This window comes from Blastomyces dermatitidis, assembly GCF_000003525.1.
Source record: "Blastomyces dermatitidis ER-3 genomic scaffold supercont1.6, whole genome shotgun sequence".
NCBI classification, from domain to species: domain Eukaryota; kingdom Fungi; phylum Ascomycota; class Eurotiomycetes; order Onygenales; family Ajellomycetaceae; genus Blastomyces; species Blastomyces dermatitidis.
Genome location: NW_025544779.1, coordinates 2,386,522 through 2,408,083, shown reverse-complemented (window position 1 = coordinate 2,408,083; position 21,562 = coordinate 2,386,522). Strand labels below are relative to the sequence as shown.

General features: G+C 48.2%; 5 protein-coding genes across 7 annotated transcripts; 4 read left to right on the top strand and 1 right to left on the bottom strand.

The window, feature by feature from the left end:
* Positions 1 to 711: 711 nt before the first annotated feature.
* BDCG_17252 (uncharacterized protein) lies at positions 712 to 8,723 on the top strand (the record flags this gene model as incomplete). Its single annotated transcript, XM_045426396.1, has 9 exons — positions 712 to 1,524; positions 1,640 to 2,169; positions 2,244 to 4,007; positions 4,444 to 4,469; positions 4,889 to 5,025; positions 5,397 to 5,482; positions 5,560 to 5,645; positions 5,710 to 8,473; positions 8,555 to 8,723. The coding sequence occupies 9 exons, from the start codon at positions 712 to 714 to the stop codon at positions 8,721 to 8,723; spliced, it is 6,375 nt and encodes a 2,124-aa protein (XP_045281567.1).
* A 421-nt stretch (positions 8,724 to 9,144) lies between these two features.
* BDCG_06164 (glutathione S-transferase) lies at positions 9,145 to 11,701 on the top strand. The gene is made up of 5 exons (XM_045421893.1): positions 9,145 to 9,414; positions 9,488 to 9,656; positions 9,747 to 10,012; positions 10,129 to 10,295; positions 10,395 to 11,701. Exons 1-5 carry the CDS (start codon positions 9,280 to 9,282, stop codon positions 10,825 to 10,827), a joined length of 1,170 nt encoding a protein of 389 aa, XP_045277657.1. The 5' UTR covers positions 9,145 to 9,279; the 3' UTR covers positions 10,828 to 11,701.
* Positions 11,702 to 11,954: 253 nt separating this feature from the next.
* Positions 11,955 to 14,239, top strand: BDCG_06163 (amidohydrolase; the record flags this gene model as incomplete). The annotated part of the gene is made up of 6 exons (XM_045421892.1): positions 11,955 to 12,746; positions 12,946 to 13,201; positions 13,236 to 13,291; positions 13,361 to 13,442; positions 13,547 to 14,019; positions 14,075 to 14,239. The coding sequence occupies exons 1-6, from the start codon at positions 12,411 to 12,413 to the stop codon at positions 14,237 to 14,239; spliced, it is 1,368 nt and encodes a 455-aa protein (XP_045277656.1). The 5' UTR covers positions 11,955 to 12,410.
* On the bottom strand, positions 12,075 to 17,626 carry BDCG_06162. Of its 2 annotated transcripts, none has more exons than XM_045421891.1 (10): positions 17,188 to 17,626; positions 17,008 to 17,088; positions 16,718 to 16,925; positions 16,524 to 16,648; positions 16,029 to 16,253; positions 15,897 to 15,958; positions 15,724 to 15,827; positions 15,641 to 15,673; positions 13,500 to 15,570; positions 12,075 to 13,426 (listed from the first exon to the last, which is right to left on the bottom strand). In XM_045421891.1, the coding sequence occupies exons 1-9, from the start codon at positions 17,312 to 17,314 to the stop codon at positions 15,051 to 15,053; spliced, it is 1,485 nt and encodes a 494-aa protein (XP_045281566.1). In that variant the 5' UTR covers positions 17,315 to 17,626; the 3' UTR covers positions 12,075 to 13,426; positions 13,500 to 15,050. The 2 variants fall into 2 exon arrangements, with proteins under 2 accessions (XP_045281566.1, XP_045281565.1); XM_045421890.1 differs by having other exon boundaries at positions 12,125 to 13,426; positions 16,029 to 16,430.
* A 15-nt stretch (positions 17,627 to 17,641) lies between these two features.
* On the top strand, positions 17,642 to 20,015 carry BDCG_06161. Of its 2 annotated transcripts, XM_045421889.1 has the most exons (4): positions 17,642 to 18,013; positions 18,078 to 18,306; positions 18,410 to 19,167; positions 19,229 to 20,015. In XM_045421889.1, exons 2-3 carry the CDS (start codon positions 18,120 to 18,122, stop codon positions 18,937 to 18,939), a joined length of 717 nt encoding a protein of 238 aa, XP_045281564.1. In that variant the 5' UTR covers positions 17,642 to 18,013; positions 18,078 to 18,119; the 3' UTR covers positions 18,940 to 19,167; positions 19,229 to 20,015. The 2 variants fall into 2 exon arrangements, with proteins under 2 accessions (XP_045281564.1, XP_045277655.1); XM_045421888.1 differs by having other exon boundaries at positions 18,097 to 18,306; positions 18,410 to 20,015.
* The last annotated feature ends 1,547 nt before the right edge of the window (positions 20,016 to 21,562 follow it).

Sequence of the window (21,562 nt, the reverse complement as noted above, 5' to 3'; positions counted from 1 at the left end):
AAGGCTGACTTGAGTTTATTTACTCCATGGATCATTTTCTCTCTTTGGTATAATAATGTATGTACTCTGTATGTACTAGTAGACTGACAACGCTGGAAGACTTAGCGGAGCATTTCCATGGATCCAATAGCCAGAAACTAGGATTGTTCAATACAAGGTAGGGTTCATCAATCAGCCATGTTGATAACTAGGCAGCCGGTTTACGTGCTTGTAGCCTATTTCCTGGTTCAAGATAAGTTCAAGATAGTTAAAGATAGTTAAAAAGAATCGCTGGAATGGTAATACCCGGGGCGTGCCATTGCGGTATTACCCCGCTATACGGTAATCTATCCCCTCCCGCGGGTGTTGTCCCAGCCGCGTAACGCACGCTGTCGGGTGTATATATCATTGCCTCTCTTAATTATGATATCACTTACTGAATTCTTTATCAGATGTCCGGGGAAGAGGAGGTGGGATGACTGACTGGTGGTTGATGGAGCGCTACGCGGATTCCGTCAGCGTTGGCAGGAACAAAGACCCAAAAAAACATCCAATCATGCAAACTCATCCAATCCAACCAACAAACAACTCTCTCACTCCTTACACACTCTCACACTCCTACACTCCAAAACCCCTCCAACAACAAGGCCGGATAAGGAACAAAGCCAAACACAATATCAGCATAATAAGCATACCAGCACCTCCAGTATAACCTGGTGCCCGCATCCAACAATGGAGCAACAGCTGCTCCAGCTGCTGGCAGACACCCAATCCCCTGCCCCCGCGACCCGCAACACCGCAGAAGTCCAAATCCTCACCCTTTACTCAAACGAAAACTTCCCCTTATCCCTCGCCTCCATCGCCTCCCACAAGTCCGTCCCAATCCATCTCCGCCAATCCGCCCTGCTCGTCCTGCGCACCTTCGTGCTCGCAGCATGGTCCCCGCACCTGGAAGAGTTCAAGGGCCAGGTCCTCGTGAACGACGCGAACAAGGCCCAACTGCGTCGCGTCCTGCTCGAACTAGCGACCTCTGACGACGCCGGTGAACGCAAAGTGAAAGCCTCCGCCAGCTATGTCGTGAGCAAGATTGCCAGTGCCGATTTCCCCGAGGAGTGGCCTGAGCTGCTGCCCACTCTGCTGCAGATTATCCCGAGTAGTAGCGAGGTGCAGCTACACGGCGCGCTGAGGGTGCTGTCCGACCTGGTCGAGAGTGGGTTTAGCGAGGAGCAGTTCTTCACCGTCGCGAGGGAGCTCGTGTCAACTGTCTTTGCCATCGCGACCAACCCGTCGATAAAACCCGTGCTGCGGGCCCTGGCTGTGTCTGTCTTCCGCGCGTGTTTTGATACTCTGGAAATGGTCATTGAGCAGCATAAGGTGGCCGTTAAGCAGTTTCTGGATGAGGCCTTGAATGGCTGGTCACCGTTTTTCATTGCAACCATGAAGGAGCCGCTTCCTGCGACCCCGACTGAGGAGGAGGAAGCTGGAGATGGGCCTGGGCCGGAGGAGTGGCGGGGGATGATTGCGTTGAAGCTGCAGGTTGTTAAGGTATATATACTCAAGCAATTCCACTATCCTATTTTAATTGATGTGATCTTTACAACTGGGGACTCTCTGCTAATATGAGTGGTGTTTGTCCTTTGTCGTTTTTTCTTCCTTGAAGACATTGATGAAAATACGCGCTGTGTTCCCGGCCCTTCTTACCCCACAGAGCACATTGCTCTTCAGCACCGTCTGGACCGAACTATCCACCACACAAACTGCATATCAGGAACTATTCATCTTTGATGAGAGACAAGGGCGGTCCGAGGACGCCGATGGTCTGCCATATACACTCGATTACTTAGTTCTCGAAGAACTGGACCTAATGCAAGCATTGCTCCGGGCGCCCCCTGTTAAAGCAGAGTTACAGAGCCAATTACAAGCGGCAGGGAGCGCTGCAAGCACTTCTAGCTGGCTCCCAGAAGTCATGAAACTAGTTGTGTCCTATGCGCAGATCACGACTGAGGAGGAAGGGCTTTGGGATATCGATGTTAATCTGTTCCTGTCGGAGGAAACGTCGCTCACGGCCAACTACACGCCGCGCGCTTGTGGAGGGGATCTAATCATTAGACTTGGTGAATGGATCAAGGGCACTACGGTTGATGGATTGCTTGCTTATACCAATGCGCTTTTCTCGGATTCGACCTCGTCGTATGTAGATTATATCTTGCCCTCCTTACACCCACCCATGACATATACATTCATTGCTAACAATTTATTTCCAGGTGGAAACTACGTGAAGCTGCCCTTTTCATCCTAACGCAGCTCCTCCGCGACTTTAACGACGTAGACCAACATATTTCCCTTGAGGCAGCGAATGGATGCAATGAATTCGTCCAGTTCTGCATGGCACAGGAAGATATTTTCCTTCGAGCCCGTGGTTACCTTGTTTCAGGAATAATTGCAAGGACCGCCGGCGAAGGATTCCATCAGACTGCGCTATCATACCTTGAGGCGTCCATCAAGGCCATCACGGAGGATCCATCAGAAATCGTCAAAGTCTCATGTATCCGAGTCCTGCAGGACTTCCTCCCCGCACTTCCATCATCCATGACAAAACCCCTGCAAATTCCTGTCATCACGACCTTGTCGGACTTCCTGTCTTCCCGCGACTTGCGTGAGATGTTAGACAGCGACGATCTTAAATTTACCCTGCTTGATACCCTTCGTGATGCGATTATGGTCAACCCAAGCGTTGTGTTATCGTCTATTGCCCTTGATGTTCTTTTCAACATCGCCAGTAACGGGACAAGTAACTTCCAGCTGGCAACAATAGTCACAGAGACCTTTGAAGATGTTGTCCAATATATCTCTCAGCAGGGAGCTGAGGCATACGTCCGCCTTTGCGAAAAGGTGTTGCCGTCCTTGACCGGCGCAATCGATGTTGGAAACATGACCCATGAAAACGCCCTCACAACCCTAGCTGCAGACCTTATCCGCGCTCTGACTGAATACGGCCTCGAGCCACTCCCACAAGGGCTTGTTGCAACAATAATGCCTAAACTCAACCGCCTCCTCCTCAGCTCGACAGAAAGCAACGTCCTCCCCGCCGCCACCATCGCTGTGAAAAACATGCTCCAGCACGACTCCACCCAATTCCTTAGCTGGCAGGATCCACAAACAGGCAAGGGTGCCGTCGAGGTCGTCCTGATCATCATCGACCACCTCCTCAGCCAATCTGTCGACGACAACGCAGCCGAAGAAGTTGGCGGCCTCGCCGCGGAGCTCGTCGAGAAAGCCGGCTCCGAGAAGCTAGGCCCCTATCTAACCCAACTCCTCCATGCCGTCGCGCACCGTCTCGCCACCGCCCAAAAAGCACAATTCATCCAATCGCTAATCCTCGTCTTCGCACGGCTCTCCCTCATCAGCGCGCGAGAAGTGGTCGACTTCCTCTCCACGCTGACGATAGATGGGCAGTCCGGGCTCGCGGTGGTGTTTTCCAAGTGGCTCGAGAACAGCATCACGTTCGCGGGCTACGACGAGATTCGGCAGAACGTCATTGCGCTGTCGAATATATATCAGCTGGATGACCCTCGTGTGGCGCAGGTGCAGGTTAAGGGGGAGTTGATTATCCAGGACACGGGCCGCATTAAGACGCGCTCGCAGGCGCGTAGGGATCCGGATCAGTATACCATTGTCTCTGCGCCGTTGAAGATTATCAAGGTCCTTGCGGAGGAGCTTGTGTCCGCGACGGGCAATCGGGATATGGATGCTGCTGCGGCCGGGGCGGTAGCTGCGGGTGTAGGGAAAACTGGAGACGATGAAGTGGAAAGCGACGATGAGGAGAATGACGATTGGGAAGACATTTCGGGACTGGGCAATGTGCTCGATCTGGGCTTGGGGATTACGAAGCAAGAGCTCATGGGGTATTTGGGTGAGGATGGCGGGCCGGGGGCCGGGACGGCGATGAGACAGCGAGATGATGAGACGTTGGCGTATTTGATGGGGTTCTTCGGGGAAGTTGCGCCTACGCCGAGATTTCAGGAGCTGTTTGTGTTGTTGAATCCGAGGGAGCAGGAGGCGTTGAGGAGTTTGGGGCAGTAGATGAGGGCATGAATTCTTTTGGGGGAAGACGGTTGCTGGACTGACTGAAGGCTTAGGGCGGATTGGTTGGTTATGAGATCGATCGATCACCAGGGTGATATGTGCATATGGAAGAGAGCGGTGGCATCCTTTTTCCTGATGGAATGAAGTTTGGGTTTTCACTTTGTTTCCTTTAATGATAAATGAATTTAGATACACAGAACGGCCGACCTCCCCCTTTTTTTTTGACTTGAGGTGGCGCAGAGATACATACTAGTTACTACTTTCTATGACAGATAACTTCAAATTGACTGGTTGGTACATAGTGATATGTACTCAACAATGCAAATAGTTATCGCTATGACTGAATGATTTCTTTTCGTTTTCTGTAGTGTTTTCAAGATACTTTCAAGCCTATACGCTGTCTGGTAAGCTACAGATTTTAGGGCAAGCAGGGCGATTAGTCAGCCCGTCCCCCCACCGCCAAGCCTTTCTCCGTCGTCATCCAACATGGAACTCCCTCCACCGTCTGCGTCGTTGTGTTGCTTTGAATTGCTCCTGTCTTCTTCTATCCTGTGAATACAAGTACATAGACCTAGATCTACATCTCTTCGCTACTTCGCACGCCCTGAACCGTCTGAGCGTCGGGACTCCCATCTTGCCATTTCTCTAATTTCCACCCCTCCATTCCTCCGAACCAACCCCAATCAACTCCGCCCATCCTAAACCCTCACCAACAGCAACAGCAACAGCCCCGCATCCCCTTTGTTGTCTGTAAAGGAAAGGAACAGGAACAGGAAAGGAAAGCCTTGTTTGCCGAGAACAAGGTTTCCCGCCCTCTAGCCAGCCTTCACAATTCAATCTCACGCCGACATCCCGGAGCGGACTGGGAAGCTGGGTAAGCGCAAGGCTTCCGCAGGCGAAGAAGATTCAGAGCGGCAGCAGTATACTCTTCTGCAACATCCCGAGAAGAAGGTTTTGAAGGTATGTTTTTTGTTGTTGTTGTTGTGTTTGTTTAGATTCAGTGAAGACCGTGAGGGGAAGTAAATATCTGTACCAGTTTTGGAAATATGAAATCTTTCGGGATCAACCATGCTTCGTGACTGTGACTGTGACTGCGCCGCTCGTTGCCTAAACTTTTTTTTATTTTTTATTTTTCTTTTTCCTCTTCTACTATGCAGCCCCACGCAGGATACAGACTGGGGCTATATATAAAAGAGTACCTTGCTTGAAGTCTTCTGCCTTCGTCTCTCAACCTACCTCAGTTTTTGTTCTTCCGTGCTACCCATGCTTCTTACATTTCCTCTCTCTCAAGGCTCAACATTAGCTAACTCGACACGATATCCACTTATTAGAACGGCACAATGCAGAGCAGTCCACGGGAAATCGTGGACAAGTCCACGCATCCGGAGATCGACGAGTCGTTGTATAGTCGGCAACTGTAAGGCATATTACCCGCTGCCCCTCTGATGTGTTTTGAAGTGGATGGTAACTCATGACATCGATCCCCGCCCCCAGATACGTCCTCGGCCATGAAGCTATGAAGCGGATGGGATCTTCCAATGTTCTCATTGTGGGGCTTAAAGGCTTAGGTGCTGAGATCGGTATGTTTAATACGGTAACCCCCGCGGTATGATGTGCTACATATTAACCGCTCTTTGATAACAGCCAAAAATGTCGCCCTCGCCGGTGTCAAGTCCCTCACTCTTCACGACCCTACCCCTGTCGCCATCTCAGATCTCTCCTCTCAATTTTTCCTCAGCCCAGATGATGTTGGAAAATCCCGCGCCGAAGCTACCGCCCCTCGAGTCGCGGAATTAAATGCATACACACCCGTCACCATCCACGGCTCGAAAAACTTGACGGACGATTTATCCCAGCTTAACATGTACCAAGTTGTTGTTCTAACGTCCACCCCGCTGCGAGACCAGCTGGCTATTGCTGAGTATTGCCACAAGAACAAAATTTTTGTCATTATCACGGATACCTTTGGCCTGTTTGGCTACATCTTCACCGACTTTGGCGAGAATTTCACAGTAGTTGACGCGACTGGGGAGGAGCCCACGAGCGGTATTGTTGCTGGAATTAACGAAGAAGGCCTAGTGTCTGCGTCCGACGAGGCTAGGCATGGACTAGGGGAAGATGACTATGTCACCTTTACTGAAGTTAAGGGCATGGAGAAACTGAATAACTCTGAACCACGTAAAGTCGACATTAAGGGCCCATATACCTTCTCTATCGGAGATGTCTCTGGACTGGGGACTTATCAAAGTGGCGGTATCTTCACTCAGGTCAAGATGCCCAAGACGCTAAACTTCCAGTCCTTTGAGAAACAGCTCAAAGATCCGGAAATTCTAATTACCGATTTCATGAAGATGGACCGACCGGCCAAGGTCCACCTTGGTGTTCAGGCGCTCCACAGGTTTGCAGAGGCTCACGGTGGCAAGTTCCCACGACCCCACAATGAGAGCGATGCGCAGGAGGTCATCAAGATCGCGTCTAGCATTGGAGGCGAAGTTGATGAAGATATCCTTCGGGAGCTCAGCTACCAGGCACAGGGAGATTTGAGCCCAATGACAGCTTTCTTCGGTGGTCTTGCTGCACAAGAAGTGCTGAAAGCCGTCTCAGGCAAGTTCCATCCCGTCGTTCAATGGTACTACTTCGACTCCCTCGAATCCCTTCCCACATCGGTCACGCGATCTGAGGAAGAATGTGCCCCCTTGGGAACCCGATACGATGGTCAGATTGCGGTGTTTGGAAAGACCTTCCAGAAGAAGATTTCCGAAGTTAAGGAGTTCCTTGTTGGGGCTGGCGCAATTGGATGTGAGATGCTGAAGAACTGGGCAATGATTGGTCTTGCTACCGGCGAGAATGGTAAAATCACGGTCACGGATATGGATCAAATCGAAACCAGCAATCTAAACCGTCAATTCCTGTTCCGCCCTAAGGATGTTGGCCAGCTGAAGAGTGACACGGCTGCGAAGGCTGTGCAGGCGATGAACCCTGACCTCCAGGGTAAAATTGTATCCTTGCGAGATCGCGTAGGCGCCGACACTGAGCATATCTTTAGCGAGGATTTCTGGGAACAGCTGGATGGAGTAACCAACGCTCTGGATAATGTTGAGGCGCGAACATATATTGACCGACGTTGCGTGTTTTTCCAAAAGCCACTGCTGGAAAGTGGAACGTTGGGCACCAAGGGAAATACCCAGGTTATCCTACCTTGGCTCACGGAGTCATACTCTAGTTCCCAGGATCCCCCCGAACAGTCTTTCCCGATGTGCACGCTGAGGAGTTTCCCCAACCGGATAGAGCACACGATTGCATGGGCGCGAGAGCTCTTCCAGACAAGCTTCGTCGGGCCGCCCGAATCTGTAAATTTATACCTTACCCAGCCGGACTACATCAAGACGACCCTGAAGCAGTCTGGCAATGAGAAACAGACGCTGGAGATTCTCCGCAATTTTCTGGTGACAGACAAGCCTCTCAGCTTCGACGACTGCATCGTCTGGGCGCGCCACCAATTCGAGGCCAACTTCAACAACGCGATTCAGCAGCTCTTGTATAACTTCCCTAAGGATTCTGTTACGTCAAGTGGAACCCCCTTCTGGTCAGGCCCCAAGCGTGCGCCTACCCCCCTAAAATTCGACGCCACGAATCCTACGCACCTTTCATTTATCGTTGCTGCTGCAAACCTCCATGCATATAACTACGGAATTAAGAATCCTGGAGCGGATAAGGGCCATTATCGAAAAGTTCTAGATGACATGATCGTTCCCGAATTCACCCCCAGTTCCAGTGTTAAAATTCAAGCCAGTGACAATGAACCCGACCCGAACGCGCAGTCAGGTTTCACTGATGAGGAAGAACTCAAGCGTCTCATCGCTGCTCTCCCATCACCTAAATCTCTGGCAGGATTCCAATTAGATCCCGTCATATTTGAGAAGGATGATGATAGCAACCATCACATTGATTTCATTACAGCAGCCAGCAACCTACGCGCCGAGAACTACGACATCCAACCAGCAGACCGACACAAAACCAAGTTCATTGCCGGCAAGATCATCCCGGCCATCGCCACTACAACAGCATTGGTCACCGGCCTCGTGATCCTCGAACTCTACAAGATCATCGACGGCAAGCCGCACGCCGAGCAATACAAGAATAGCTTCGTCAACCTCGCCCTGCCATTTTTCAGCTTCATCGACCCGATCGCCAGCCCCATGGACAAGTACCACCACAAGGGCCGCGAGATCTGGTTCCACAAGCTCTGGGACCGCTTTGAGGCGGATGATGTCGTGCTTCAGGACTTCTTGAAGAGCTGCGAAGAGGAGAATGGACTGGATATTGGCATGATTAGTTCTGGGGTTAGCTTGTTGTACCCTGTTTTCAACAAGGGGCCGGACGTGATGAAGAAGCGGCTGCAAATGAAGTATGTCCCTCCTTCTTCCCTTTCTTTCCATCGTGCATTTGTATATCGTGCCATATACTAATTTCCATCGCGTGCAAATAGGTTGAGCGAGCTCGTCCAATCCGTCAGCGACAAGGCGATCCCTGAGCATCAGAAATATGTCATCTTCGAGTTTTTGGCACGCGATGATACGGATGAAGATGTCGATGTACCGTATGTTAGCGTGAAGGTGGACAAGCCGGCGAAGACGGATACTGAGATGAAGGTTTAGATATGGATAGAGTGAAATAGAATGATCAATTGAGTATTTTAAACTAGGATTCTTGTTGCGCTTTTTGCAGGCGAGAAATGGGGGGAGGGAATGAGTGTGTTTTGGGGGGGTTGATGTTGTAAATTTGTTATGCTCTTTTTTGTTTTCCTATATTGAGTTGCGGGTTAAACTAAAAACGAGTTTCTCTTTTTTTTTCTCTTCACGGAAGGTATGAAGCTATTGATTAAAAACAAGAATGGGGGAGGTTATAGTGAGATAGATTTAAAAAGGGGGCAAATAAATCCACAAAGCACTTTTTTTTCCGCCATGAAATCATATTTTTTACCTTCGAGCACTCAGCCATGTCGTCATCATCGCTGCAGCATCTTAGTCATCCCGGCCAGAATTCCGCCGGCGGGATTATCAATCAACCACCAATTGACAAGATTCCCCGCAGACAATAATATATAAGAAGAATGGAATATAAATACAATAGCTTGAACATTGCACAATTCTTTGTTACTCTCTACCTTCCTTTTATTCCTCTCGAAATACCAAACTCGATCAGTTTTATTTAATGTCCTCCACGCTCTCCCGCGCCCGGCAACTCTTCTCATACTTCAGCAGCAGTATAAAGCCTCCTACGTCACCGATATCATCAGCAACAGTAGCAGCAGCAGCAACATCACCACCAACCACAAGAAACATGGCGGTAAATTGTATCCCCCCTCCCTTCCCATACATATCTATCCCATATTTCTAATTCATTATATTATGTTTTGCAGACCGGTAATGACCAGCCAATCACCCAGTGGACGAGCCTATTGGATCCAACCGGGGAATTCAAGCGCGGCCAATCTGCTTTCCGCAATTGGATCTCCAGGGAGCCCGGGGCGCGATTCCCGCCTGAGAAGGGCCGGTATCATCTTTATGTCTCGTACGCGTGTCCGTGGGGTATGTTATCTTCTCTTCATTTTCTGCTTCCTCACTGCATCCGATGTTAGTTCAAATTTGATTGTTGATATCAACATATAATTTACATAGCCCACCGGACCCTCATCACTCGCAAACTCAAGGGGTTGGAGGACATAATCTCCTTCACTTCCGTGCATTGGCATATGGGAGAGCTGGGATGGCGGTTCGCAACCGCTGAGGAAAATCTTCCCGGGGAGAATTCGGGACCAGACCCCCATCATCCGGGCTTTAAACATCTCCGGCAGATTTATTTTGATGTCGATCCGGAGTACAAGGGAAGGTTTACCGTGCCGACGTTGTATGATACGAAGACGAAGACGATTGTTAGCAATGAGGTATGTATGAATCTCACTGCGGCGGGGAGGGATGGGCTGTTTTTTTGGTGGAGGAGAGGTTGGTGGAGTAGGAAAGCTTAGCTTCACAGGGGCTAACTCGAGTTAATTTTTTATAGAGCTCTGAGATTATTCGCATGTTATACACTGAGTTCGACGATTTGCTGCCGGAGAAGTACAAGAACGTTGATCTGTTCCCGGAGCACCTGCGGAAGGACATCGAAGAGACTAATGAATGGACGTATAACAACGTGAACAATGGGGTTTATAAGTGCGGGTTTGCAACGTGAGTATATCCCGTTGATCTTTTTTATCATGAGACACAAAACAAGAAAACCCCAGTTTATCCAATGCACTGCCTCCTGGCTAACATAATAATCCACAGGAAACAAGAAGCGTACGAAAATGCAATAGTCCCCCTCTTCGCCAGCCTCGACCGCATCGAATCACACCTCCAATCCAGAATCGCCGCCAACGCTTCCAAAAACACTCCCACCTACTACTTCGGTGACACCATCACGGAGGCCGACATTCGCCTATACACCACCATCGTCCGCTTCGATCCTGTCTATGTGCAGCATTTCAAGGCGAACATCCGCGACATTCGCTCCGGATACCCGGCCATCCACCACTGGCTACGCCAGCTATATTGGGATGTCCCGGCTTTTGGGGAAACGACGCAGTTTGAACATATCAAGAAGCATTATACGACAAGCCATACGCAGATTAATCCATTTGGGATTACGCCTGTGGGGCCGCTGCCGGATATATTGCCGAAGGATAAGGAGGTGGCGGCCGTGGCTGCAACGAGACAGTAAATTGTCAAAGGTTCTACTTCTCTTTCGCGCTTTGTGCCTTTACATTCACTTATTTATCTTGTCTCTCTATTTATTATCTGTCTATTTATCTCTCTATTTATTATAGAAAAACCAACTTTTCCATGCAAAAAACGCTGTAACGTGACATCCATCAAAAATATGTAGTGGCGCCGGCCCAGTGGCATTGTCCTAGCAATTGCTCCTACCCTACCACCCCTACCTACCCCCTCTACCACTTCCACTACCTCTACCCGTCTCTTACTACCCTCTACCACATCTATCACCATCATCAGATTAATCATACAGGCCACAGAGCCAGCTATTCAATCTCATGAATTCAAAGAAATGCACATGACATCACATGAGATCATATTACAGTGTTTTTTGTATGAAAAGGTTGATTTTTCTATAATAAAGAGAGAGATATGTAATATAATGTAGCTAGCTTCTCTAATCTTTCTATTTATTATAGAAAAATCAACTTTTTCATAATCTCATCAAAAATATTTGCTCAGCTCAGCTCTTCTCTTCAGCTTATACAGCTCAGATCAATCTTCAAATCTTCATTCTTTTATTCATTCTGTTCTTTTCATATATTCTCTACAGTATTTACATTTTTTATACTCTTCTCTATATTCATTTTTGATCTCAGTGTTCATGACATGCACTACTAAATGCTCTATAATATGATCTCATGTGATGTTATGTGCATCTCTTTGAATTCATGAATGAGATTGAACAGCCAGCTCTGTGACCTGTACAGCTCTGATTAATCTGATAATGATGATAGGGGTGATACAGGGTGGAAGAGGGTGGGTGGTAGGGGTGGTAGAGAGGGTAGAGAGTAGAAGAGGTGATAGAAGTGGTAAGAGAGAGGTAGAAGTAGAGAGTGGAAGTGATAGGGGGGGCTGCAGGGTAGTAGAGGCGGTGGTGGCGGTGGTGGTGGTAGAGGGGATAGAGAGTGAAGAAGGTGGAAGGGGTGATAGGGGGTGGTAAAGGGGGTGGAAGTGGTAGGACGGGATAAGGTATTTTCCAACATAGATTTGCATGTTAGGTTGAACGAGACGCATTCCTCGTGCGCTTGTTGGCTGTTTCCACTACACCCACCCCCTCCCATCAGAGCGGCAGAGGTATGCATGTACTGAGGCATCTTTTTCCGCCCATCAAACTTCTTCCACCTCGTTTGGCTCCTTGGATTTCTCCTGAGCCTATTTAAAGATGATGCCCCATGGTTTCGCCCGCCAATGATTCAAAGCATTCGAGCATACTTAATTCTTAATCGTAAAAAAGTTTCCGAAAAGGAGGTCCAGAGTCTCTCATGTTTGCGATCGAGAGTAGCCCTTACAACTCCATGAATAAACAGTCCAGGATGCATAAGTTATTCATCCTATGGGTTTTATATATTCTTTTTGTGAAACTACCCCCGCTATCATCTATCTACCCCTCCTCCCATGTATATAAGATGCGCCCGGAGCAGAAGGAAGCGCATATAAAGAAAGTCACATCTGCCATATTCCCTACACACCAGCCTTCCAAGACCTTATCTAACCATATCATACCTTTCATTAACAAGCGGCGACACGATGCCATCCTCAATCCTCCTCCAAAACTCAGCAATCATCGTCCCTAGCTCCAGGGCAAGCACTTATGCTGTCCCACTGAGCGGGCACTCCCGTCTCATCGAGGGCAACATAATCACCCGCATAGCTCCGCATGCGGATGTCCAGGCTCCCTCTGCGGACACGGAAGTCATTGATTGTCGTGGCAATATTGTATCGCCGGGCTTCGTTGATACGCACCATTCATCTCTGGCAGACGCAGCCGAAGAGCAGGCATGCGGATCATTCGTTGATGGAGTACATGCCTTCTGGTATGTGGCATGCCATTTGCTGTTTATTTCGTTGCTGTTGACTGAGGCGGTAAGGTTTCTATTTGAAGTAATGAATGGAATCTTGGGGCGGATGTATGTTCTGGTTGTTCTGTGAAGTTTTCACCTTGAATCTTACATTTCGATCTTTTCCATGTCCTGATACCCGAGATGCAGCAATATGTTAGTTGAGGAATACTAGTGAGCATTATGAGGCGACACATAGTTAACTGGTCGTATTCTCTGACCAGGAAACATGCAATGCTCGAACTATACGGCCAGCGATATTTCCTGGGGACAACTCGGTGGCTGTCTTGCCTCCATCGATGGCGCACATGAGCTACTCGGCAGCGCATGGTACGAGGATCTTTAATTTGAAGACCGCAAAAAGAGAATCTGTCTCTGAACTTCAACGTTACTCACTCCTGTTTAATTATCTTAGTCGAGAACGCCGTCTCCGTAAAAATTGCCTCAGGCATCCGCTCGATTTTCTGTTTCACTCCCACCGTAAGAGTGAAATCATGAGATCCCCATTTTACAGTGAACCAGGACATTTTCCCTGCATGGGTGTTCAAAACCATCGATAAACTCGCCCAGGTAGCTAGCTCCCCTTGGTGACGGCCGTATCTAGCTCGGCTTTGCATTGGACTTGTTCTTCTTGCCTAGGAAATGATTATCGAAATGTTTGAGCGGGTGACAAAGGCTGGAGTCAAAATTATCACAGCACATTACCTACATGGGATTTACGGTTAGTTTTTTTATTTCTTTTTTTCCCTCTGCCCTTTTGTTCCAGTGCCATACGTACCAAGTGCAACCGCTAACAATTGAAACCCGTTCCACCACCCAACGAAGACTACAATGGTGTACCCCTCGTCGACATACTCGACTCCTACAACCTCTTAGGCGCAAACATCATCCTCTCCGATGCCACCGACGTCTCTCCAGCCGCCGCGCAGAAGATCATCTCAACCAATGCCTTTGTCTCCAGCACCCCAGAAACAGAGTTACAAATGGGTCACAGATTACCCGTCTGCTTCCATGACAACATAAAGGACCAATGCTCGCTGGGCATAGACTGCCACTCCAACAACTGCTCCGACATGATCACGCAGAGGCGTCTGGGTTTACAATCTGCCCAAGCCGTGCGTAACGAAGAGCTGATCGAAAAGGGTGAAATACCCATTGTGAAGACCTCAGGGAGTGTTAGGGATGCGTTCCGCCTCGCGACGATACAGGGCGCCAAGTCTGTGCATATGCAGGACCAAATGGGGAGTCTGGTCGAGGGGCAAAGGGTGGATATTGTTGACGCGCTGAGTCCTGGTATGGTTTGTGCGGCAGAACACGATCTCATAGCGGCGATTGTGCTGCATGCGTCTGTAGCGGATATTGAGACGGTCAGTTGATGGGGTTGTTAGGAAGAGGGGTGGGAAGTTGGTGAAGTTAGCCGTCGAGGAAGGGATTGCAGGGATTGGTAAAGCGGAAGTTGTATGGGTGGATGTGGCGGAGCAGCTCGTTAGGAGTTGGGAGGATTCAGGAGAGGATTGAGAAGATTGATATGGACAAGGCACTTGAAGCGTTTCATAAGACCATGTAAGGATGTGGATAGAACTGTAGATTCTCGATTTGTTTTGGCTAGTTCTGCTCCCGTAGGTCACTAGGCACTCGAAGTCTATATAATCTGCGTTGAATGGGTTCAGGAAGTTGAAGTATATTTTCCAAGGTGGCCGTCTATCCTTTAGATAATGAATTGTAATTTTGCTTACCCCACGCTATATTTATTACTTATTTTTTGTATATATATCCAGGGTTTTAAAAAGGAAAAATATGTCGAGATGGTTGTATGTTGCCGCGGAGAGAATCCACGAATGTGCTCGCTATACTGTACATATGTACAGTACGCTGATAGAAGGAAATTGGGATAGGAACAGAATAAGATGCTCTGGTACGCCGCACGGCTATGCAAAAGAGAAAAGTGAAAAATAAAAAATAAAAACAGAAATGTGTTCAGGGTATTCTTGTCAAAGGCGAAAAAGAATAATGGAATACAAAAAAGAAAAAAAGAAAAATAAATAAATATTGAAATGTCAAAAAGTGGAATATAGAAAAGGACGAAGGTAGATAGATAAAAACAGGAAAATGGAAAGAAGCACTGCAGCGGCACGGCTCGTGGGGATCCTAGAGAATATATCATGGCCTCATATAGCATGCATGCATATATAAAAGGGATGGCGATGGATAGAACGGACTGGCCTGTGGAAGCCCTCTGCCGTTTGGCTCTAGAAAAGAGTAGATATATTTCCGGGTCGGTGGGACGATAAGAGTAATTTGATACACAAACATGCCTGTAGGGATGCTTTTAAGTTAAACCAAATAGCCGCTTCGAATTTTCGTACACGATGTAACTGATCGACACCGACGGGGCGACCTTTAGTAAATTCGGGGTTATTCCTCTAAACAGGCCGCGTATCCCTTCCTGACTTAATGTTTTGCGCGTTACATCGACAATGCCAGTGTATGTCGGGCTATGCAGGACGGTGCCTTGTGCCTGCAGTCTTGTGCGGAGAACATTCATCGGATAAACTATCGAAGCACTGAGGGCACCGCTGAAAGCACCGATAGCACCAGTGGCGAAATTGCTAAGGGGCACGTCGTCTTCATGACAGTGGTATATTCTAGCTTTGCGAGCTAGAAGAATTGACTTCAGGTATTCGAAGGTCGTGAGGTCGATCGCGGCGTATGGGAACATTCCAATCAGGCCAAGCGGCAAGCCGCGGAAGAAAGAGTGAATTCCATTACCCGTCCACATCTTTCTGGCGGTGGCCATGATGAGCCGGTTGCCTTGTAGTCCACCTTCAACCACTTCGCATTGCATGCGACTAGCAAAAATAGTAAGGATGTATGTATAGGGTAGAAAGGAATTCCACTGGAGGGAGATAGATAACTTACAATTTAAGCGTATCCAAAGGGTAAACAAAACATCTATGATAATAAGTAACTATCACGCCAAAGTGAACACGGAACGGACATACTGAGAAACCATTCCTCCGATACCACCAGCCAGGAATTGCGAGGTTGGGAGTAGATTTTTTGTATCGCCATGCCCCTCAAGGTTGGCGAACATACGTTTTGAAGCCTGAACTACATCAGCATACCACACAATATCAAAAATAATATAAAGGATGAATTATCGATCCTATCTCACCTCGTACGCGCCAAACTTGATAGCAGACTCGGGCATAACCTTGACCACGTTCAAGCCATTCCCTATGAAGTTGGTTAGACTATTTAGCACACATTGAACGAAATAAATGCAGGGGTTGTGAATTGGTCATACCTGCAAACAAACTCCGTATTCCTCCAGCACGCCATAGATCCTTGGTTGCTTCTATGAGGGGCATCCCCATTCTCTTTACAGCTTCCAGAGGGTGGCCAGACTTTGCTGCGGTAAAAGCGGTATCCTTCATAACGGTCTGGGCGATAAGATATACTTTCAAACGATCGAGGGGGGCAGTGGCCGTTCTTGATACGCAACCTGCCATTCCGCCCGCAAGGAAATAACCTATTTGAGGTGTACCGTCCGTCAATATTTGTGTGACAGATTGATACCACAACCATAGCGAGACGGCGGTTGGAAGAACAAGCCACTCCAGCTCATCATCAGTGAGGAACGGAACTGTTTCCAGGTTGTAGTAGTACTGATGGTGTGTGGGTTGAGCCTCGCGATGTAATTGGATCACTACGTTGTCCGACACAGGAAGTTGGAAAGTGTTGGACTGTGAATTTGACGCGACATGGGTGACATTGTGTTTAGGAAATGAGGGGTCTGTACCTGATCCTTGGAAAGGTTCATTTATGTGGACGTCTCCTTCCGGGTTTAGGTTTCCAAGAGCACTGTAATACGATATCAGACCGCCGAGGTTGGAGGTGCTTGCGGGAAGAAAAAGGAGGAAGTCCCTATTTACGAATTGCATTAGATACAGTGATATGATCAGCTGGAAGAGATAATAAAACATCGAAACATGCCTCCATTCATCAAAAGTGATTACACCGTCCCTGTTGGTGTCCACGTCGGTAAAGAACTCGTCCAGCTTCTTCTTCGGGATAGTCAAGCCAGCGTTCGCAAAGGCAGTTCGTAGTTCTTCCTTGTCAAGGTGCCCATTTTGGTCATGATCGATCGACTTAAACAGTCGCCAGAGCTCGTTTTCGGCCCGTTCGACAAACACTCGAAATTCTAGAAAGGGGCACTTTAGTCCGGTATCGAGGGGAATGGGCATGTAGAGCCCAAGCAGGCTCTAGGTACATGATGGCCGCACCGTTGAACTGTATCTTCCCATCCCCGCTGGTGTCCACGTATGAAAGGACGTCGCTGACAAGGTCTTCTGCATTTTTAAGGGCTATATATATATGTTAGTATATGTGAAGTTCACGCAGCGTAGAAGGTACAAATAAAATTCAAAACCGGGCAAGATCATGGTCAAAGAAGAGAAACGTACGGTGGTCCATTTTCCGTAGACCCTTTTTAAACCCCTTGAGGTCTATTTGGCCCTCATCGCGGGTATCCAGGGTTTCCCATAGCTTCGCAACCCGCTGGTCGCGATCCCGCTGTGACTCTACCCCCATTCTTGCACAGTGACCAACAAATCAGGGTGCGGTCAACATGAGGCGGCGGAAACAAGAGGTAAACATCTATCTATTTTCAAACTTCCCGCAAAAATGCGGGTGTTGTATTGGCAAGAGTGGACTAAACATCAGAGAAGAATAAGAATTACAATCGCGTAGCAGAAAGAATGCGTTATTAACGCCCGCTGTGTGTGTTATGAGAATAGCATCATTCTGTAAATGCGGGAAAATCTAGCTGCAGCAGGATGGTTGGCGCTAACTAGTTAACCTAGGCGCAGGTGGTTTGTGGGCGCAAGCGAGCGCTTAGCTGCGACATCAAAACCAAACCTTGAAGACAAACCACAGTAACCTTGAGGGAAGAGGCGATGATGTAGGAGAGAGAAACACTACCATTGAATATAATAATCAACACGTATCAGCGTCATAAATATGTGAGGATGCAGTCTCCGTTTCTCTGCCTCCGATGACGCCCCCCGTCCGTCTCAATTCTTTTAATCTGCCGCTGAAGACCATATCTACCGCCTTGAAAAGAAATGGCTGCAAATTACTGGGTATCAACCCAGCGCCGGCACTGGCTCTTCGAGCGAGACCAGCTGGCGGAGATTCGGAGAGGCCTCGACGAAGGCGAGAAGCAGAAGCAGCTTTTACAGCAGTTCCCGCTTCCTGATCTAAGGTACTTCAGTATCTACATCAATCTACGTAAGACTGTCTGCCATGATTATGTGCGTTGCGACTAGCAGGGCGTGTTGCTGAGACTAACAAGAGGGATGATGCTTCCGCAGAGCTGGTCAGACTGGGGAAGCGAATGACCACCCGTCAACAGGCACTTGCAACAGCGCAGGTTTATATCAGAAGATTTTACACCAAAGTGGAAATTCGGCGGACAAATCCTTATCTCGTGCTTACCACTGCCTTTTATTTGGCGTGCAAGATGGAGGAATGCCCACAGCATATTCGATTCGTCGTGAGTGAGGCAAAGGGACTCTGGCCAGGTTTGTCTACCTACTACCACTAGATGCCCGCTTACCTAGGCAAAAGAATTTGTGAGATTTATATACAAATCCAACCCGTTGGCTAAAAATATTTTCTTACTAGACTTCATCGTGTCCGACATATCCAAGCTCGGAGAATGCGAGTTTTGGTTAATCTCTGAAATGAACTCGCAGCTAATAGTCCACCATCCGTATCGTACCCTATCCGAACTCCAGTCGACACTCTCCTTGACATCAGATGAGGTGTCTCTAGCCTGGTCAGTAATCAACGACCACTACTTGACTGATCTCCCGCTTCTCCAGCCACCGCACGTCATTGCAGTGACCGCCATTTTAATCGCAGTGGTTTGCAAAACGAGCCCTGCCAGCAGTGCCCACCTGGCCGGCGCATCGCCGGTTTCCGCCACGCTCCGGGATGGCGCGGGTGCGTTGGCTGCACTCGGTGATAAAAACCTGCCTCCTCGCATTCAAAAGCTGGTTGACTGGCTGTCGACGGGGGAGGTCAGCATCGAGGCAGTGATTGAATGTACTCAAGAGCTTGTTTCTCTGTACGAGGCCTGGGTGCAGTATAGCGAAAAAGCATGTCGGGAGCAGATTGGCCGATATGTGAAGGCACGGTCTCTAGATAAGTGATACGGTGGTTTTGTTGATTATACTGCTCTCAGAAATTAATTTTAAAAGATGCTGCATCCTTGGGTTAATCTGTTAGTCGACCAGGATATGTCAACAAAGCTCAGCAAACAAATCCTCGAAGCGCCTTGGGAATAGAGACTCAAGAAAAGGAGCGAAATGATGAGCAGGGCGTGAATTCAAAGCCTGCCTCAATATCCACTATATCAGAGAGAAGACTACTCAACAAAAGTGAATCCCTCCAGCTTCAAGTTCGAGACGTCGTATTGAGACAAATATTAAGGAACATCAGCATGAAACAGCACCCATTAACAGCAAGGGCGGCTCGAGAAAGCCCCTCAATCCCCATTATATATACACGGCACCCGCTCCCCACCTCGTCCAGGCCGTCCACCACCACTCATCGATGTTAAACATCCTTAACGGCCCACCAGACACACACGCACACGCACACACCTTGCGCGCTGTCAGTGATATAACGGTCAATTATTTCCCCCTCCTCTCGCAAGCAACTCCGCTAGCCGCTAGCATCCCGCCTACATGCCATTCATATCTTATCATTCAAACCGATCGCCCCTTTGGCCTATCAACCAGGTAATCGAGGCGTATACTTCGTCAAAGCACCAGAAAACCCCCGGCATTGTTAGACTCCTCTTCACCCGCCGCTAGATGGAATTAGATATATATGTTTCAATCTGGTTTAAATTAAATTAGTTAATCAATTTATACCCTCTTGCTTTTCTAGCATTCACCTGTGTCTGGGCACGCCCCTTGGGGCAATCATAGATATACATACAAACACCATTTTCTTTCTTCCAATCACCATGAAAAGTACGGGATAGGCCGACTTACGCTTATTGGATGAAGCTATATGGGGCTGTATATACAACCGGCAGCGGAGTAATGCTCTCGCCAACCCAAATAAATACAGAAATAAATACAGAAATAAATAAAAGAGAAGAGGGCATCTCCCCGTCGAAAAGTTCAAAAATACCACCCCCCCCCCCCAAGTTAACCGCCCTTATCTCTGATATAAGCTAGGAATGTAGCCGCCTATCCCTTGTAGGTACAGGATGTATGTGTAGCATCCACTTCATTCCTTCAAACAGTTATCAATCAACAAGGTAAAAAATAAATAAAACATAAAAAATAAAAAAATAAAAATACAGACCAGCCCACGATCCATCCTCCCCGCTTCAGCCCATCCCACCAGCCAAGCCAACAACACAAGCCACCGACGCATCTTCCCATCCCATCCCCTCATCCCCTCCAGCACCAATCAGGACAAGGAGACCTGTTTTTGTTAGTTGTTGCTTTCAACCTTTCTGGCATCCACGCATGCATCACATTGCATTTGCATATGTAACTTGCACCACTTGCACTATTTATTATTCTTGTTAGAGCACAAGTAACAAGTACATGTACTATACAATCACTCAAGGAGGAGGAGGATTTACTTTTTATATATTTATTTCTTCCTTTCTTCCTTCCTTCCTTCCTTCCTTTCTTTCTTTCTTCTGTGATAGTTTGTGTGTTTTTCATTTGAGTGATTGAAATTCCTGGGTTTTCGATTTTCTCTAGTATTTTTTCTGTACGGAGTAACATGTGTATTGTACGGAGTACAGGACATTACTAACTAGTAGTTTCTAGAAAAAGAGTCAAGTTTAACCGAAGGTTCCAGCCACTGGCCGGGAAGTCAGGGGCGCCTGACTAGCCCTAAGAGGTAGCAAGGGGCTGCTATTTATGGACAACTACCCTACCCTACAGCGTACTCTGTACTTACAGCGTAGGCGCAAGGATCACACAGCCCCTGGAGACTGGCCTGGAGACTGGCCTGGAGACTGGCCTGGAGACTGGGGGTTGCGAGGTCGTCACCTCTCCTATTCTTTCCCCTAAGGTTTATTCTGCGGTTCTATTCTGCTCTAGAATATGGTTAGGTTTGCAATGTATCAGTATATTGATCTGTCAGAGCAGTGGGAAGTTGGACATGACTGACAGATGGAATTACCACGACGGCAAAACATGTGTACTCGTCCAACCCATTAATAATTGATGTCATTTCATATTTTGTACTCCGTACTGGCAAAACCAATGGAGGTGTTTTGAAGGGGCTACCTACCTATCCTTGGTTGGGACACACACGCACACAGAGGAGAGGAGACAACTCATTTTGCTGTGTTTTGTTCCTGGCCTGAGTCACTGCAACTCTGTATGCTATGTATGTATGTAACATGTACCTGACGTATTTCCAGGTACTCCGTAGAGCTGAAGTGGCGGGGAAGAGGAAACCCGCATGACCTCAGGTCCAGCCAGTCAGCAGCCACACCACCCCTCCTCCGACGTCACCGCCCGCCAATCACCGCCGCCCAGCTGCACAAGGGCATCCATGGGTGCCTAAGGTTTCTCCACAGCACCCGTCGCTTGGCTCCTGCTGTTGATTGGCTACATGCGGGTCTTTAAAAGCTATCATTGGTTGAGAAACCAACATGGCCCACAGTCCATTGGGCTTGATCCCTGCAACTGCTTTGCCGCTGGCTCCTGTATGTACGGAGTATGGAGTACTTGGAAGGAGGCAATTTTGCTCTTCTTCCAATGGATAACTATGCGCTTTGCCCGATTGGGACAG